At 42.2% G+C, this 18,468-nt stretch overlaps 1 protein-coding gene across 7 annotated transcripts in view; it reads left to right on the top strand.

Moving 5' to 3' along the window:
* TMEM71 (transmembrane protein 71) overlaps nucleotides 1-18,468 on the top strand; it is a 41,472-nt gene that overhangs the window by 19,751 nt on the left and 3,253 nt on the right. For 6 of the 7 annotated variants that reach the window (XM_073794778.1, XM_073794776.1, XM_073794775.1 and 3 more), the window contains 5 exons: nucleotides 583-768; nucleotides 4,361-4,436; nucleotides 7,470-7,531; nucleotides 7,622-7,682; nucleotides 10,734-11,757. In XM_073794778.1, the coding sequence (XP_073650879.1) occupies nucleotides 583-768; nucleotides 4,361-4,436; nucleotides 7,470-7,531; nucleotides 7,622-7,682; nucleotides 10,734-10,773 (425 nt within the window). In that variant the 3' untranslated portion in view covers nucleotides 10,774-11,757. Of the gene's footprint in view, nucleotides 1-582; nucleotides 769-4,360; nucleotides 4,437-7,469; nucleotides 7,532-7,621; nucleotides 7,683-10,733; nucleotides 11,758-11,842; nucleotides 12,109-13,782; nucleotides 13,983-18,468 lie in introns of those variants that run through there. The other variant, XR_012327426.1, reaches the window with a different exon arrangement.

Here is an 18,468-nt window from a genome sequence, read left to right as displayed (position 1 = left end):
GCCTGGCCTGCCCTCCTCCTGCTGTCTCTCTGGAAGCACTCCTACTCATCCTTCAAGTTTCCACTTCAGCACTCACACACTCCCTCCTAGGCTCCATCTGGACACCTTCTGCCAGGCTTCCACATAGCAATGACCTCGTTGCCTCTTAGCTGTGGGCTTGTGTGCCTGTCCCTCTCCAACTGTGAGTGGGGCACAGCAGTATCTACTTTGGCTTCCGACTCCCAGCCTCTTGAGCTGTGTCCTGTGTGCAGTTATACAATAATTCTGCATTGAATGAATCAACGGATCCGCCCGCCCGGGGCTCATGAAGCTTTTGCCTTCCCCTCTACCCTGGCTTCCCCTCTACCCTGGCTCCCCTTCCGAAACTCTGGCTTGGCATCTTCTCTGGGGCTGTCACCTGTGGGCTGCCTTAGTCACTTTATGATCCAGACATGCCATGAAAATAGAGGTTAGGAAAAAAATATCTCTGCTCGTTCAGTTCCAATTCTCTGTCCTTCTTGAGACTATTGTTATGATCATTAGTCACCGAAAACACACACACACACAAACACGCACAAGCACTGATCCCTTCTGCTCTTCCAGGAGGTGGTTTGGACTATTCACTGACGGATAACTGGGAGTCGGAGAAGCTAAATGCAGAGTCTGTGAAAACCTCCTTTTCCAGCCATGTCACCTCTCGGAGTCCCGGAGAAAACTCCCACAACCTGCCTCCTCGGTCCCAGTTCACAGCTTCTGAACCTTTCCAGGAAAACATTTTGGATCATCCAAGTGAGTTTTTTTTTTTTTTAAATCTTTGCCACACCCAAATAATTCTTCCTTTCAGGGCCCAGAGATGACTATATCCCCTTAGGCGCTGGTATCAGCCTGTGCCCATGTGATGCATTCGCAGAGAAGGTGATTGATTTGGAGGTGTCATCTTTGAGGCACCAGAAGGACTGGATTTGCAGTGTTATTTATTTTTTAAAAACCCTGAAGACGTTTGGCAAGATGTTAAGCTTGGCTAAAGCGGAGTCGTGCGTACACAGGTGTACACTGTTATCATCTTTATACTTAGCTGTGCATTTGACATACACTATAAGAAGAAAATGAAGGGAAGAAAGAAAAGAACGTCCTTTCATGCTATGCCCCCAGCAAGGAAAGTCAAAAGATATCCAGGCATTGTTATTTCCTGTCAGTAGTACATCTGAAATAAATTCAGCAGGCATCTCCCTTAATCTCTAGCTTGCTAATATCAGATTAATCATGTTTGCACACAGTGTCGCCTCCAGGCTCTATCTTCAGCTTGCCAAGGTTCAAAGCCCAGTGCCCATTTGTTGGCTGGAACTCAGAAGCTGTTTACCCAACCCTGCAAAATTTCACGTTTTCATCTGTAAATGGAGATAACCATAGTGCTTACCTTGTAAATGACTAAAATAATCCGTGTCGAGCACTTAGCATCGTGTATACTAAGCACTTCAAAAATGTGACGTTATGATTACATAAGATTGAGGTTAAGTGGAAAAATAATATCTTCTCTTTGTTTGCCTTCCCCAGATCATGAATATTTATTTCACTGACCACTTCTACTCCCAAAGACCAATATGCTCTGCTTTATTTTGTCCCAGTGCAGCTATTAGATAAGTGTTGAGGGTTTTTTAGTTCCCTTTCAAGGTGTTGGGATGACAGAGAAAGCAGTGTTTATTTTTTAGACAGTTCCCCGGTGATCAACACCTACTAAGGCTTCACAGCCACCTCCTCCAGGGAGTCCACCCTGTTTTCTGAGGAAGAGGTGTTAAGTGACCCCTTTTTGTGTTCCTCCATACCCATTTCCTGCACTGCTCTTGCATGTTTACTTTTGTATCTCACCCATCATGCTGTGAGCTCCTTCAGGATGGGCACCATATCTTAGGCATTTGTAGATTTTAAACTTACCCAGGTAGTGCTTGGCACAGAGCACGGGCTCCATGACTGTGGTGGACCAGTTAAGTGTGCTACCTCCATTTTACAGATAAGAATACTCAAGTTCAGACAGGCCAAGTAAGCCTCTGTACATGTTCTGTGTTGTATCTAGAATGTCTCCCACGGGCTATACCTGGAAGACCCCTGCTCTTTCTTCAAGGTACAGTTCAGAGGAGACCGCTTCTGTGGGGCCTTCTCTGCCCCCTGCTGGGGCGTTGAGGTAACACTTGGCTTCCCTGAGACGCCATAGCACACAGCACCGGGTATCTATCTCTCTGTTGACGCCCTCTTCCTTTGCCTCACCCGTCTATGAAGCCCTGAGTGGACAAGGTCTCCATTTGATTCTATTTTACCTCCTTCGCATGTAGGTTTTGAGCGTGCAGGCTGTTTCAGGTGATGGTTCATATGCTAGGGATATAGGCATGCATGGCATCATCTTTATCACTCAGGGCTTTTTGAGTTCCAGCGGATGGCAATCCAACTCAAAATGGATTAATCAATCATTGAATGTATTGCTTCATATTATTAAAAACTCCAGGCAAACATTTCAGGTTTCTGTCAGTCTGTACAAGTCTCTTTTCTTCTGTGTCAGCTTCACTCTTTAAAATGCTACTTACTACTCCATGGTAGTTCCTGCTGGCTCTGTACCTACAACTTTCCATGTTCAAGGCCAGCAGAAGGAGATTATTGGCTTCTCAAGTTAGGACCAAAGGGCAGGCTTTCTTGGTTCAGGAAGGGTCCCCTTTACATGGCAAAACCAATCCCTTTGTCAATAAACATGTAAAGCTCCAAATGGCTTGGAGTGGATCAAAGACTGGGAGGGAAATCAGTCTGTCCATGGGCACCATGTACTAGGAGAAGGGGAGAGGGGCTTCCCAAGGAAAATATGGGCACTGCCACCAAAGAGCAGCCAATAGATGCTGGCTATTCTCAATAGTCTGGTGGGGAATCGTAGAGAAAGAAAACAGCAATTTTAATTCAGTGTGAAAAGGTTGTTGATGGAGACAGGCATAAGGTATAATGGGATTATAAAGAGGGAGAAGCTAAGGGCCAAGGGGGAGTTGAAGGCATCCAGGAAGGCTTCTTCAAGGAGGTTACACGTGAACTAAGCCAAAATCAATGCTACGTGAGCGGCTACTGATGGAATGAATCAATGAACACCTTGTCCACAATCACACAATGCATATCTTTATAGAACTTGAATTTAAACCCAATTTTCCTTCAATATTCAAGTCTAGTGACCTTTGCAGTCAAGCTAGACTTATTTCTGTGAGAAAATGGGTTTCAAATTCTACTTGAAATCAGAGGAAGCTAAGAATAGAAACATACTTTAGAAGGATGGTTGAGTGTTCAACTGAACCCACAATAACTTATCTAAATCACAGTATACATGAAATACTGTACACTTGCAGTGATGTCATTCACAACTGCTATATTTTGCATTGCCAGTCTCCAGTGTTCTGCCCGCATTGTGGACTAAGTAGGTTTCTGTTAGCTGACTCGACCTCCATTCAGAGCACAAATGGCAAAAATAAACGCGTTCATAGCTCAAAGTCATTCCAAGTTTTAAACAACTATTTAAACAAAAATTGAGCTTTTGAAGCATTTGGCAAAGATTAAGCTGAGGTTTGTTCTATTTTCCTTTAGATCTTTATGTGGCGATCCTTAAACTAGCTCTGATTTCTTTTAGGTGATTAGAATAATACTCAGGGTCACAACTGGTTTAACTCTTCCATTTATAACTTCTGGAGGATTTGCAGTCATTTCCACTGTGGCTTAGTAGCACTGAAATATTTTATGATAGCAAAGAGTTTCAGAAGGACAGATAGTTCCGAATATTTATTCTCTTTTTTTGCCCTTTAGAGACTCCCAGCATGCCACGTTGCCATTCTCTTTCCCCGCCCCATTTTAGGCAAAACATGGTGTTCTGGCTAGATGTGGTTTTTCAATCTTGGCTCTAGCACCTCATAGCTGTGTGACCTTGGACGAATTTCATCATTTGAAATTTGGTCTTCTCATTTGCAGAACTGTGATAATGGTTCCCGCCTCAGGCTTTTGTCGTGTTGATGAAATGAACTGATGTAGGAAAGCTCTTTGTGAATCATAAGTCACTCCACAAATTTGAGGCATTAATATTATTATCAATATCATCCCAGTTAGATTTCTGACATTAGCATACATTCTAAAAAGCCTTTCCCCAACGTTAAAGTAAAAGGCAAGCCCCAAACTGTTTATGTAATGTAATCATTTATTTTTTTAGTGATAGGACAAAAGTGATCATTTTCAGGAAATTTGTAATAAATGGCCCTGTACAACATTTGATAATTTTATCTTATTACTTATGACAAATTACTTGAGCTGACATACGTTTGAAAACCATGTGTTTGAGTTCTAATTCATTTCTTTTTATTTTTCCTATTAGAAACCAGTTTGTTAGGAGAGGTCTCCTTTCAAGCAACTCTGTTTGCTGCATGCTTAATTATCTCTGCCTGTGCAAGGTAATTCAGATTTTATGTTTATGTGGTTGTGTTTCATAATTAATGAAGCTGTAATTGATTGATGATTTCCTTACCTTGTTCCGCAAAGCGTTTTAGGTAGCTCTGTGGTTAAGATCTGTTCATTTGTCTGTCCATTGCCCTTTTATCTATCACCTCCCTCCTCCCATTATCTCACAAGACATATCAAAGGCAGTGGATCTTGCTAGAAATTGGATTTTTACCATGCATTATCCTTCGTTTAAATCCTCAGTGACTCCCTATTACAGATACAGTCTAAGTAACCCTACTTGGAGTTCAAGGGCATGTGAAGTCCCACAACGGAGTCCCATTGGGACTCCATCTTTCCCATTATATTTTTATATCCTCACATAAAATGTCTCCTCAACATCTCAGAGGACATAACGCTCTTGCCTGGTTATAGGCACGTTTCTGTTCTACCCTCTGTCCAGCGTGTCCTTCCTATTCTTTTCTTGCCCAAGTCTCCAGGGCAGTGATCAAGTCCCATCTGAGCTAATCCCACCTGTGCCTCAGAGCCTTTGTGCTTGCTATTTATTCTGCCTACTACAGTCTTTTTCTTCTGGAGAAACAATAACTTGTGCCCTTAATTCTTTCTGAAATCTGTCCAAATGTCACAAACATTGTCAGAAAACCCTTCCCTGACAACCCTGTATAAATAGAATACCATTCTCTATCACACACATCTCACTTGGCTTTTCTTCGGAGCCTTTATCACCACTGACCTATTATGTGTTCACTTGTTTAAATGCTAATGATCCGTCTTTCCCTATAAGATTGCAAGCTCCTTGAGGACAGAGACACTGTGCTAGGGCCTCATCGATATTTGTTGAAACAATGAAACAGGGATGAATGGTACCTCCTGGGGTCTTTGTGGTCCTTGAACTCCAGTCACTAAGTGCCGCTTCCTCTCAAGTCCCTCCTGTTGATGATCAAGTATCTCACATCCCATGGACCACTTGGGGGAGTTGTATTTTTAAATACGAAGCCCTGGATCCCATCCCTTGAGATACCAATTTAGATCGAGTGAGAATCCATACTTTAAAACAGCTTCCCAGATAATTATGAGGTTTGAGAAGTATTTTTAGATCATAATGGAACCAGAAGAACACAAAGGGGTTGGGGGGAGTCCTGTAGTTAAAAATACATTTGCAAAATTCTGCATTATATATCCCAAGTTGGAGGATCACAATGTGTATTAGCATAATAAAGTCTCAGTGAAATAATGTGGTGAAGAAACCTGTTTAGCTTTATTTAACTTAGCTTTTCCCAGACTTTGCTGATCATGGAAACTTTTCTTTATTTCATAGGACTATTAATAAAGTGTTCCTCTTAGGTTAATTTCTGTAGAAACTCCTCCCTTAAGAGGAGAAATTGACTCCCCATCACTTGAGTTTGAGCTACCTTTGGAAACTTGCTTCCAAGCAGTAGTGTTTGGAAAGAGGGGGAAAAGGAAACTTTTCAGTTGAGAAAACTGACACATGGTACCTCAGATGATGAAGGTCAACATCAAAAGGTATGAGTAGTGTTGATGGCATGTACCCTTCATATGATGAGAATGGCACTCCACCTCTAGGGTCTTCCGAACCCCAGTCTAACCATGAGAAAAACCCAACTTGAGGGACACTCTCCACATTATCTGACCAGTGCTCCTCAAAACCATCAAGGTCATCAAAACCAAGGAGAGTCTGAGAGATCGTCACAGCCCAAAGGAACCTAAGGAGACATAATGACTAAATGTCATGTGATATCCTATGTGGGATGCTGGAAAATGGATCAATTAGGGAAAAACTGTAAAGTTCAGATGAAGTGTGGAGTTGAGTTATTAGTGATGCGCCGATGTTGGCTCCTTATAATTATAGCAAAGGTACCATGTACTGTAAGATGCTAATAACAGAGGAAATGGATGTGGGGTATGTGAGAACCCTTTGTATTCTTTTTTGCAATTTCTCTGTATATCTAAAGTTATTCTAAAGTAAAAAGTGTAGTTAAGTAAATAACTGTTTTTTTAAAAAAGAACTATTCCTATGGGCAACAGCATGGATGAACCTCACGGATATTATATAAGTGAAAGATGACAACAGAGTCTATATGATTGTCAAGAAAAGGCAAGACCAATCAGTTACTATAGATGTAAGAATAGTGGTTAATTTGGGGGGATAAAGTGGGAAAGATCAACAAAGGAAACCTTATGGGTTGCTGGAAATATTTTATTTCCTGCTTTGGGTGATTACGAGGGTTTATATTTTTAAAAAACCCAAAATGTGCACTTTATATGCTTTAGTGTACATTTGCTAAAGCTCAACTTTTAAAAGTTTTTAAAATGCCTATGAAGAGATGTCTGCGAAGATATTTGTCAGAATTTAATAGTGAATGCTTCAGGGCGGTGGGAGTTTTTTGGTGACATTTTCCTCTCGTCTTTGTATTTATTTGCAATCTCTTTCCATATTCATATTTTGAGCACAAAAGCTATAAAAATATTATTCTTCAAAAAGAAGAAAATCCACTGTGTGATACAATCATCCATCAGATTGACAAAAACCCAAAAGTTTAACACCCTCTTTTGTCAAGGTTATGAAGCAGTAGGCATACAAAGTTTCTCCTTTTTTTTTTTCCTAGAAGTTTTATACTTTTGTGGTTTACATTTCAGTCTATGACTCATTTTGAGTTAAATTTTGTGTTAAGGTGTGAAGTCTTTGTATAGGTTCGTTTTTCTGCATGTGTCTAAATGATTATTTTGACACCATTTGTTGAAAAGACTCTCCTTTTTCCATTGCATTGCTTTTGCACCTCTGTTAAAAAATCACTTAACTTGTATCTGTATGGGTCTATTTCTGGAACTTCTATTCTTTTCCGTTGATCTATATCTCTATCCTTTTGCCAATACTGCACTATCTCTATTACTGTAGTTTTATAGTAAATCCTAAAATCATCCATCTATGGTAAATCTAAAAGAACATCTTATGTGTTGGAAATATACAATTAGTTTGCTAAGCCTGAGCAATCCTACTGTTTCAGATGGTTTCTGGGAGGAATCATAGCCAGTGTCTTCACATGCTCCTTGGTGATAACCATTGCTTGTAAGTAACCGTTTCCCAAATTACTGCTCTGATTCCTGTATTTTATTCCAGTTTTGGGCATTTAAAAATACTTTCTCTTTTTCCTCCAAGATGTCGTCAAGTCATTTCTTCTCAGCCTTGCCAACTCTTTCAAAGCCACCACCTGCACTTGGTAAGTGTTGCCTGTGTTAGCATCATCTGTACAAAGACGACCACAGTCTGATATCTGAGAATGCTTTCTGCTGAGTAATGGATGGCAGTGACTATGTACAAGAAAGGTCCTGATTATTTGTCCTGAAGAATACTTTCTATTCCTGCTAAGATCTGATAGTAGTATTAACCTGTCTCCTAAATTCCTACACCAAAATAGATAGAATTAGTTTTTAAGGCAGCAAGACATAGGAAATAATATGAATTTTCAATTTTTAAGTAGTTTTTAAAGGGCTCTTATAGATTCATAGCACTGTACTTCATAAATAGCCCATATTAAAAGGCTTTTATCTTAGAGTTTCCCAAAGAGCTGGCAAACTGCCCGTGAAATGATTTCAGTTACAAACTGTGATTTCTCCACCATCTCTCACCCACCCACTTAACGATCCCCCTATATGCTGACTGCCATAGTTCAGCATATTTCGAAGGGTGACCGGGGTCTGGGTGAGGTGCTCACAGAATCTCAAACAGCCTGCAAATCTCCATCCCCTTGCAAGATGGATGGTGTTAATTACCCTCACTTTAATATGGCTGCCAGAGGTCGACTCCCAGAGTTCGGAGGCTGAGGTCTGTAATTCAAATTAGTTTACTGGCCTTCTCTCTTGACACCCTGTTGCCCTATTTATGAAATTTTTCTGTTAATTCTGAAATCACAGTGCGGCTTAGTGAAGACTTATTTTGTTTTGGACTCCAGCCAACATTGATTTACTGTCACGCTGAGCGATGTTTCCCTTCCTTTCCTGGCCTTCGAGGTTTCTAGGGGCGAGCATCTGGTATAGCTAAGTTTTATTTAACCTGATAGTTAGAAAATTGGGTCCTGAGGTCACCCGAGAAATCCTTATTCTTTAGTTCTTATAAATTAATGATATTTGTCTAAAACTTTTCTAAGATACCCACTTCTTTCCCTCTAGCTACGGGGCTGTGCACAGGCGCATCTCACACGAGGTTAACCACAGATTCGCACGTGTGCTCAGCTTTTTGGGCTGAGATGTCAGGACTGGACTAACCGGTCCAGGACTGGACTAACCTATAATGTCTGAACAAAAGACTTTCATCCAAAGAGTCAATTTGTAACCCAACTTTCAGAAGTGTCAGATGGTGAGAATAGTAGAAACCCGTTTTCTTTGGGTTTTAAGATGAATATATACAATTAATCAGAGCGACAAGTATCATCTTTTTAGGAAGCTTAATGAGGGCGGAGTTTCTCAAAGCAAGGCATGGGGACATTTGCTCTAGAGTCAACTGGGGAGCTTGTTTGAAAAGCAGAGGAATGGATCCTGATTCCAGACCTTCTGAATCCAAATTTATGAGGAGGTCTTTATTATTAATAACCTCCCCAGGAAATTCTTTGCACATTAACTATGAAAGTCTTGGAACGATGGTTTGTAAAGCCTTTACCCCTTGATCTCTAAAGTGGCATCGCTTAGCCTACTAAATCTTTATTGAGAGTTTACGATGTGTTCTGTGCTGCACTGGGTGTCCAGTAATGCTCAGCAGACATTTATGGAGTCTCTGCTAAGGGTCAGACACTGTCATTAAGTGCCAGGGTTACAATGCCAAGGCCTCGAGATTTCAGAGTCTAATTAGAGGGACATGTAAAGGGCAAGGTGAAGTTACATTTTGAATGCGATAAGTGCAAGTACAGAGTTAGCACAGAGGCTATGGGATCACCAGGAATGATGTTTGGCTAGACCAGGAGAGGTAAGGAGGGGGGGCAGGGAAGGCAATCTGGATAAGCCAGTATCTGACCTGCAGGTGTTGTGTCACCTGTTGCTTTAAGGGCATCTCCCACTGTTCTGTACTCCTCATAAAAGAAATTAGATCAAGACCAGGATGATATTTCCATCTTAAACGCTCTCAGCTACAGCCTCATTTATGGAAAAAGATTACTTCTTTGATTACTTGTGTACATACTTCAACTTGTTTTCCTCTCGTTTCCTCTCCATTTTTTCCCATTTCCTGCCCACCGACCTCATATACACACACTCTTGCATTCAGGATCTGTGAAAACAAGGACTATTGACTTCATTTCTGTATCCAATGCCTTGAAAATAGTAGGTACTCCATAAATATTCATTGAATTGAATGTATTTGCTGTCTCTTTTCTTAAAGTACTTCCTTTAGAGCCAAGAGCTCTGCTCCTGTACATTAAAGATTTTGCAACCCTCTTCCTCATATGTAAACATATCCAGAAACCAATAAGCCAAAGACATGGTTACTAACAAGAACAACTCATAGGTCTCCTCCAATAATCAAGGAGCGGAAACCACGGGAATTGCAGACAAGCACTGAATTCAGTTCAACAAACATTACGGGGCAGCCCTCCCACACCGGTCCGGCGCTGCACATAGTTAGATTAGATAAGATACCTACTCTTTAGCACTTTATAGTTCTCAAATCACATCCCTTTTCATACCATCATGCAATTCTTATTCAACCACCTTCTTGGTTAAATATAAAGTCTTCAAGTTTGGGGACTGTCTATACTGCTCACCATTGGTTTGAAGGTTCCTTTCAAATGAAGGTCATCAGAGGTACCCCATGTCGCCAATAACGTGTTAGCATCAGAAGTGTCCATTTTGCATTCATGACATCATAGTAGCAAAATGGGCAACATCTCTTTTCTCTACTTCTCCATGAAGAAATATATATTTATACAGTTGGTGAATGAACGAATCAACTTTAGAGAGTAGAAATATGGGGAAAATGCACTTGTTTTTTGGGGAGAGAAGAAAGACAATATAAAATAGTAGTTAACTAAGTACAAAGCTGGGATTAGGGACAAAAACCTCTGTAGGCTGTCCCAGGAAGGGGAGATAACTGAGAACTAGTAGGAGGAAAAAGAGCTGGGGCACCACTGTCCTAGTTTTGATTATTCAAGGTAGTCGTGCTTGTGTGTGTGTGTGCGTGTGGTCATGCAGTAATTCATGCAGTCATGCAGAAAAAGCAGATACTGCATTTTCTCATGTATGTGGATGGATTATGCATTTCTTTCCTCCTTTCTCTGACCTAGGTTTTGCCAAAATTTGACAACCATTCAGGAGAGCCTCTGATGAATGTCTTCAATCTGAATATCCAGAAATTGTCCCATTTGTAGTCTGCTTGGAATCAACTGTTTTATTGGAAAGAGTGAACAAGTGGATAACTGAGAAAAAAGAACATTTTAATTTGGTTATGTGGTTTAAAAAAAAATCTCAGTTTTGGCCTCACAATGATAATATGCTCATGAAAATAATATTAATTTGTCTTTCCTCTGCAAACACAAGCAGTTGCAAGGAAAGGACTGGGAAACGTGACAGAGAACAAACCACCTGGATGAGTGTTCTCTTAGTATACCTTAAGGCAGTGGTTCTCAAACATTAATTTTCTTTAGAGAATTCTATGAGGAGCTTATAACAATGCAGATTCCTGGGCCTGCCTGCCTGTACCTATCCCTTGCTGAACCGCTGCAGTTGAACAAAGAAAGGGAATTCACATAATCAGCACCAACTTGAAAGTAAATAAATGCGGTTTGTACATAAACTATAATGTAGAAAAAGTTTTCAGTTCTTCCCAAGGAATGGCCTAATAGAAGGTGGTGACAGTAGATAATGGTTGATGGAAAATAGGCAGGAGAGAGCCATTTTTCAGAAAGTTCTTCTTTCTAACCAGTTTCTTTACCAAGTTTTCAATCATCTTGGCACTCATGATTACCTTTCACTCAAACTTCAATTCAAATAAAGATATAACACACAAAAAATACCTCAGGGGCAAAATAAAGGCAAAACACCGCAGTGCTTTGAAATACACAAAAATTGCACAGTTGCACTGAGGGATTACAGGAGATGCTCCTCTCCATCCCTCTTGCTTGGTATATGTTCCCAAATGTGGCCTGCGGTTCAAATTTGCTTTGCATGACATTCTCTGGCTGGAGAATTGTGTGGAGAAAATTGTCTTTGCTTAAAATGGTAATGTCAAAATATCACTTTTTATATCAATTGTACTTAGTGCCTTTTTGGTTGAAAAAGTTTTATGGTAATAAATGGAGTCATCAATGACTTGGTTTGGTCAAATACTAGTCGACATGTTGCTGTGAAGGTATTTTTTTGGATGTAATTAACATCTACAATGAATGGACTTTAGGTAAAGCAGATGACCCTCCATGATGTGGGTGGTCCTCATCCAATCAGTTGAAGGCTTTAAGAGAAAAGACTGCGGTTTCCTGAGGAAAAAGGAATTCTGTCTACAGATCGCAACAGCCAAATGCTGCGTGAGTTTCCAGGCTGCGGACTCAGGACCACGATATCAACTCTTACCTGAATCTCCAGTTTGCTGGCTTGCCGCATAAATTTTGGACATGTCAGTCCCCACAATTTCATAAGACAATTCCTTAACATCTCTCTACATAGGTATATAGATATAGATACCTATAAATATATCTATAGTTATCATAAATATATCATATATGTCTTACGTTCTTGGAATATACCATTGGTTCTGTTTCCCTGGAAAATCTTGCCTAATACAGCAGGTGTTATAATCACCTTTTGATAGATAACCTTGGAAAAGTTTGAAAACTTTCCCAAGGACACAAGGGGCACGTAGGGGATCTAGGTTTCAAACCCAAGTCTGTGTGACCCAACAGCCCTTACTCTTCCCACTGCTGAGAAGGGGTAGAGGGGAGGAGCGTGGCACCTTGAAGATCAAATATTGCCTGAGTCACTCTCTCCGGAAATACTAACCCAGGAAAAAGCTTTCCATGAAGCAGAAGATTAAATGAAAAGAGTCATTTTTCAGGGACAGCTGTGGCCTTTACCTTGGATCTTGTATCTCAAGATTCTCAAATCGAGTTCCTGAAAGATTTGGCTTTAAGATGCCAAAAGCTTATTCCATCTTATTGGGAATAAGATGCTGTAGGAGAGAAAAATCATCTGATGCTGTCTGGCTTGCTTTAGGACCTCTGCTTGTAGAGGCTCCTATGGCTGCAGCCAGCTCATGATGGAGCATTTACTGTGTGCTAGATGTTTATCTACCTTACCTGTAATCCTTACGGTAGTCCATAGTTTGGTTTTTGCTGTAACAACAGACAAACCCATGTAACACCTGATGTGGTCCAGGCAGATCTTGTAATGATGCCATTGGCCATCTATGGCCTCCAAGCTTGTCTGCTTACCTGTCTCAGGCAAGAGAGTGACACATGCCTTCCCTTTTGTGCCAGGAGTGAGAGGTAGTCACACGACCCCACCAATGGGGTGGGGGGGGGGGTGGCTGGGAAATGTAGGGAAGCCTGTGAATCTTTGGTGAGCTCTAGTGGACCCTACCAGACCCTCATTTTAACGACGAGGAAGGTGAATCTCAGAGAGAACGTGTGACTTGTGCACCCCAGGTCTTAAGGCTCCTATGTCATTTCCCACAAGTAAACTCTACTGTAGTTACTTCAAAATGACTCAAAATGATCTGCCTGTGCTACCCTTGGATGGATGCCAACCATTCCCCCTCCCCACCAAAAGGAATCCCACTATTGCTCATACAATGCAGCAGAGCAGACACCTGCTAAGTTGGCATACTTTGCACCAATGCCACATTTCCTTACCCAGCCTTGACGAAGGTCTGATCATGTATTAAAAAAATTATCTATCCCGCTGTGGTGGCTGTATCCCCTCCATCTGTCCCTTGCTGGGCGAAATCTGCTACAGCTGCAAGTGACACCTGCTAGAGAACCAGACGAGGTACCTCGGGGGTGTGGCGCAACTTAGCAGGTGGATGCTAAAAGCTGGCAACCACTTGGCCACAATTTTCTTATCCTTTTGTAGCCTTAAAGGAAATAAAAACAAAGAAAATGAAAGGCAAGGTGGGGGACAAAGGCTGGTACTGTATATCAGGACTTTTATTTTCAATGCAAATATATCATTTCATATTTGCCTGGTGGAGAGGGAGGGCGACCCACCCTCCATCCTAACCCAGATTGCAGCAGCATACTCTTGTGTGGGTGAAACTTGAGTTCAGGCTGCAACTGATCTGCTGTTGGGGAGGTAGCAGAAGCTCAGTGCCAGGAGCTCCATTTTTCTTCTTGTTTTTTTCAGTGAAAGGAAGAATCGAGGACCACATTCCAGACCTTTCCACCTTCCCCATTTACTTGGTTCTTCCTCTGCTGAATCACATCCTTTGAACACTAGCACTGTAGTTAACAACTCGATGTTCCTGCCCTGGAGTGAGACTGGACCCGGGGCTAAGTTCTGACCTGGCTACTTACCTGCTCTGTCACTTTGGACATTTGGACAAGGTATTTCATCTTTCTTCCTTTCTTTTTTTTTTTTTTTCTTGTTGTTGTTGTTAGTTCCCTGAACAGGGATTGAACTCGTGCCCTTGGCAGTGAAACCTCAGAGTTCTAACCACTGGACAGCCAGGGAATTTCCCTGGCCTTGAGCCTTTTTTTTTTTTAAATTTATTTGTTTATTTTATTTATTTTATTTTTGGCTGCGTTGGGTCTTTGCTGCTGCACGCGGGCTTTCTCTGGTCGCAGTGACCTGGATCTACTCTTCGTTGCGGTGCACGGGCTTCTCATTGCGGTGACTTCTCTTGCTGCAGAGCACGGGCTCTAGGCGTGTGGGCTTCAGTAGTTGTGGCACGCGGGCTCAGTAGTTGTGGCTCGCGGGCTCTAGAGCGCAGGCTCAGTAGTTGTGGCGCACGGGCTTAGTTGCTCCGCGGCACGTGGGATCTTCCCGGACCAGGGCTCGAGACTGTGTTCCCTGCATTGGAAGGTGGATTCTTAACCACTGAGCCACCAAGGGAGCCCGGTATTTCATCTTTCTAAGCCTTAATTTCCTCATCTATAAAATGGGATAAAATATCACCTAATTCATAGCATTTTTACGAGAATTAAATGAGTCCATTCAGGCAAAGTACTTAAGGCTTAACACAGTGTTAGATACATACTAAGCTCTTCCAAAGTGGGAGCTGCTGTTACCAACAGAAGTAGTAACATTAGTAGTAGGGGTAGGAGTTTTCCTGACTTATGGGACCATGTGAATTTTTCAGTTGGTAGGTGAGACGGTAGCGAGAAGTGGGCTGAGGCTTGGCCAAGGGCACGTCAATCTAGCTGAATAAATACCTCTTCCCGTGTTTAACACAAAGTGCAGTGATATAAAGACAATGTGGGTTTTGAAGTCAGACAGACATAGGTTGGACTTGGCTGCTCTGTCATTTATGACCTTGTCATGTTGGGCCTGTCACTCAGCTTCTCTGAACTCCATCTGTAAAACAGATACGTTCATGCCTTGTGGTTCCACAGTCTGGGGGTAGGTGGGGGTGGTATGACTTTTCTGACATAGAGGAGATCAAAGAAGAGAAGATGAGCTTATATACAGGAATGAGAAAGGATTCACTTTGAAAATAACCAGTTAACTTTTCTTCATTCTGTAAGTGCTTCACCCTCATTTCATTTAAATAAAAAAAGAGAAAATTCAAATAAGCAAAAGAGAAAAAGCTACCCAGGATCCCTCAACCCAAAGACAGCCACTGCCAACATCTTGGTTTTGAGCCAAGAAAAATGTCTTGGTGGCCAGGGTGATAAGATATGAAAACAGACCTCCCAGAGAGAAGGACTTTGGACATGGAAGCAGCCACCATCTGGGGTCAATCGTGCGGCCGTTGCCCTGTTGGAAGCAGAGGGCTCCGGCAGATGACAGGCCCAGCCCCCTGCTATGATTTAGTATAAGGGCAGTGTCATCAGCTGTCACCCTGCAAGAAAGTTATCTTACTCCGTACGCCAACGTGGGGGCCAAGGTGGCCACAAAAAAAGTTAGTTTTAAAGACCCTTTATCAAACGGGAAGCAGGACATAAATTAAAATCTAGTGTATCCACCATTGTAAAGTAATTATACCCCAATAAAGATGATAAAAAAAAAAAAAAAAAAAAATCTAGTGTATCCAGTACATCATTGTGTCCTCACTCTCTCCTTCCCTCCTTTTTTTCAAGTCTTAGCCCCGGTGTCAGTTCTGAGCTCCACACAGCTCAGGGCTCACAGTTCAATGATCAAGGTAGACAAAGAGGCAGTGACATCAACATGATGGGCAGTAAGACAGAGGGGACTCCAGGTAGCCATGGAGCCCTAACGAGGGTGGGATGCTCCCACCTCTGTCTGGATTGTAAAGCCTCCCAGGCGTCCCCTGTACTCCCCTGCACAGCTCTCAGCCCACTGGCATAAATCCAGTGTCTATCTTTCCTCATGAGTATAAGCTCGAGGAGGGCATTTCTATCCCCAGTGCCTAGCCAGTGCCAGCTGGGGAGATGCTCAGTGAGTACTGACCAGATAGATGCTGTTGAAAGAAAGTGTGAGTTGAGAGGTGTTTGTGGTGGATACCAACTGTCTTGTTCTGTCCAGTATCCCTTCTTCCCTTTGTCTGGTTCCCATAGCATCTTTCTCAATCACCCCTTCCCCGATCCATAGGTTTAGTGGGGCTGCTGGTCCCAAACCCTGGAGGACACAGGGGCACAGGACACAGCTTGGCCGATCAGATTCTCTTTCTCCCAGGGACAGACGTGATTAGAGGAAGGATGTGATTGAGCCCGGAAAGAGGACTGAATTCATTCTGCTGCTGGCTCTCCCCAACTTGGCTGCCCAGTTCTTTCCTAGAATCTCAGAGGAACCTTGGTGTCTTTCCAATAGAGCTTTCCTTTGAATTGAAGTTGGTCCGAATACATTTATCTTGCTTGATAGAAAAAAGAAACTAACATGCTCTTTTCTTTCTTTAAAAGTTTTAATTGAGATGAAATTCACAAACAGAAAATCAACCACGTTAAAGTGTACAATTCAAGGGCATTCAGCGCAGTCACAGTGTTGTGCAACCATCACCTCTATCAAGTTCAACAGCATTTTCATTACCCCCAAAACAAAACTCTGCACCCATTAGGCAGTCACGCCCCACGACCCCTCCCTGAGCCCCTGGCAACCACTAATCTGCTTTCGCTCTCTATGGCTTTACCTATCCTGGAGGTTTTGTATAAGTGGAATCACACAATATGTGACCTTCTGGGTCTGGCCGCTTTCACTTAGCATAGTGTTTTTGAGGTTCACCCACATTGTAGCATGTATCAGCACTTCATTCCTTTTCATGGCTGAATAATATTCCATTGAACCTTATTGGACGGACCACATTTGTTTATCCCTTCATTCACTAATGAACATTTGGCTTGTTTCCACCTTTCGGTTATTGTGAATAATTCTGAAATATTCTTGAAGAATGACTATGAGTTTGGCAGGTGAAGAAAACGGGAGAGGAAATTTAAAGAAAAGGGGACAACAAATTCCAGAGCAGAGAAATGTTCCTACACGGTCTCTCCCCTTTGTGCTTTTTCAGGCTACAGTTGAGTCTCCACACAGCAGCTACAGGGATCTTTCCAAAATGTACATCAGATGGCCTCACTTTCCTGTTGAAAACACTCCATTCCATATTACATTTCCTCCCGCTCGCTCTGCCGTGGCCACAACACTGCTCTCATGTCTGTTCCTACAACACACAAGCTCAGCTCCACCTCAGGGCCTTTGCACCTGCAGGACACCGGCAGAAACGCCCTTCTCCCCGAACTTCTTAAGGCCAGCTTCTCCTCATCGTGCAGATACCACCTCTGCAGCGAGAACTTCCCAGCCACCCCGGAATGTTCTCCTCATCCACACCCACCACCCCAGGTCACTCGACTCTCTCATTTTCTGAAGAATGACAAACGACTTTTTTGTTCATTTGTGGTGTGTGGTTTTTGGTTTTTTGGTTTGGTTTTGGTTTTTGTCTTTGGTCTCCCCCTGTTCTGTGCTCTTTTCCTTCATCAAAACAGAATCTCCAAGAGGGCCAGGGATTCATTGAATCCCTGGTGTATAGAAGAGTGCCTGGCATATAGAAAGTGCTCAATAAATAATTGTTTAATGAGCAGTTGGCTGGGCGTGACCCATTGGAGAACTGGCAAGGAATATGGTGGGGCTGGTGCAAAGAAAGCAAGCCAGAGGTCCGTGGATTGTGGCAAAAACATTGACTGTGTCTAGATTTCCCAAGATGCCTCTTTATGCCAGCCTTATTCTACTTTAGCTTTAGAACTTCTCTGATTTGATTATTTCATACTACTGACGGGATGGAATTCTTATCTATTACTTCTGTTTCAGAGTCAGCATAAAAACCCTAGAAGAGAGTTGATCCTGAGAAGTGACTTTGCAAAGGGGAGGCAGAATGAACAATGGGAGAAGGCAGAGCACACTTATGTTCTCTTTCAGCGCTGTGTGGCTTCTGACAAATCACCTAACCTCTCTGAAGTTCAGGTTTCTCATCAGCAAAAATGGCATCTTTGAGAATAATATTCTATTATATGGATATACTGCATTTTGTTTATTATTCACCAACCGATGGACATTTGGGTGATTTCCACCCTAACTATTATGAATAAGGTTGTGTGAAATTCACATACAAGCCTTTGCGGGGAGACGTGTTTTGATTTCTCCTCGGTAGATACCCAGGAACGAAATTGCTAGGTGATATGGTACATTTATGTTTAACATTTTAAGAAACTACAAATCGTTTCCAAAGTAGCTTCGTCATTTTCTATCCCCACTAGCCACATGTGAGGGTGAGGGTTTCTCCACAGCCTCGCTGACACTTGGTGATATCTGTCTTTCTGATTATAGCCGATCCCTAGTGAAGGCATGAAGGTGAAAGGCATGCCCTAGTGAAATCCATGAAGTGGATTTGCATTCCGTGGTAGCCAATGATGTCGAGCATCTTTC

Source organism: Tursiops truncatus, chromosome 17 (genome assembly GCF_011762595.2).
Source record: "Tursiops truncatus isolate mTurTru1 chromosome 17, mTurTru1.mat.Y, whole genome shotgun sequence".
Lineage (NCBI taxonomy): Eukaryota > Metazoa > Chordata > Mammalia > Artiodactyla > Delphinidae > Tursiops > Tursiops truncatus.
Note: the sequence above shows the minus strand (reverse complement) of the source record. Positions and strands in the feature narration are given on the sequence as shown.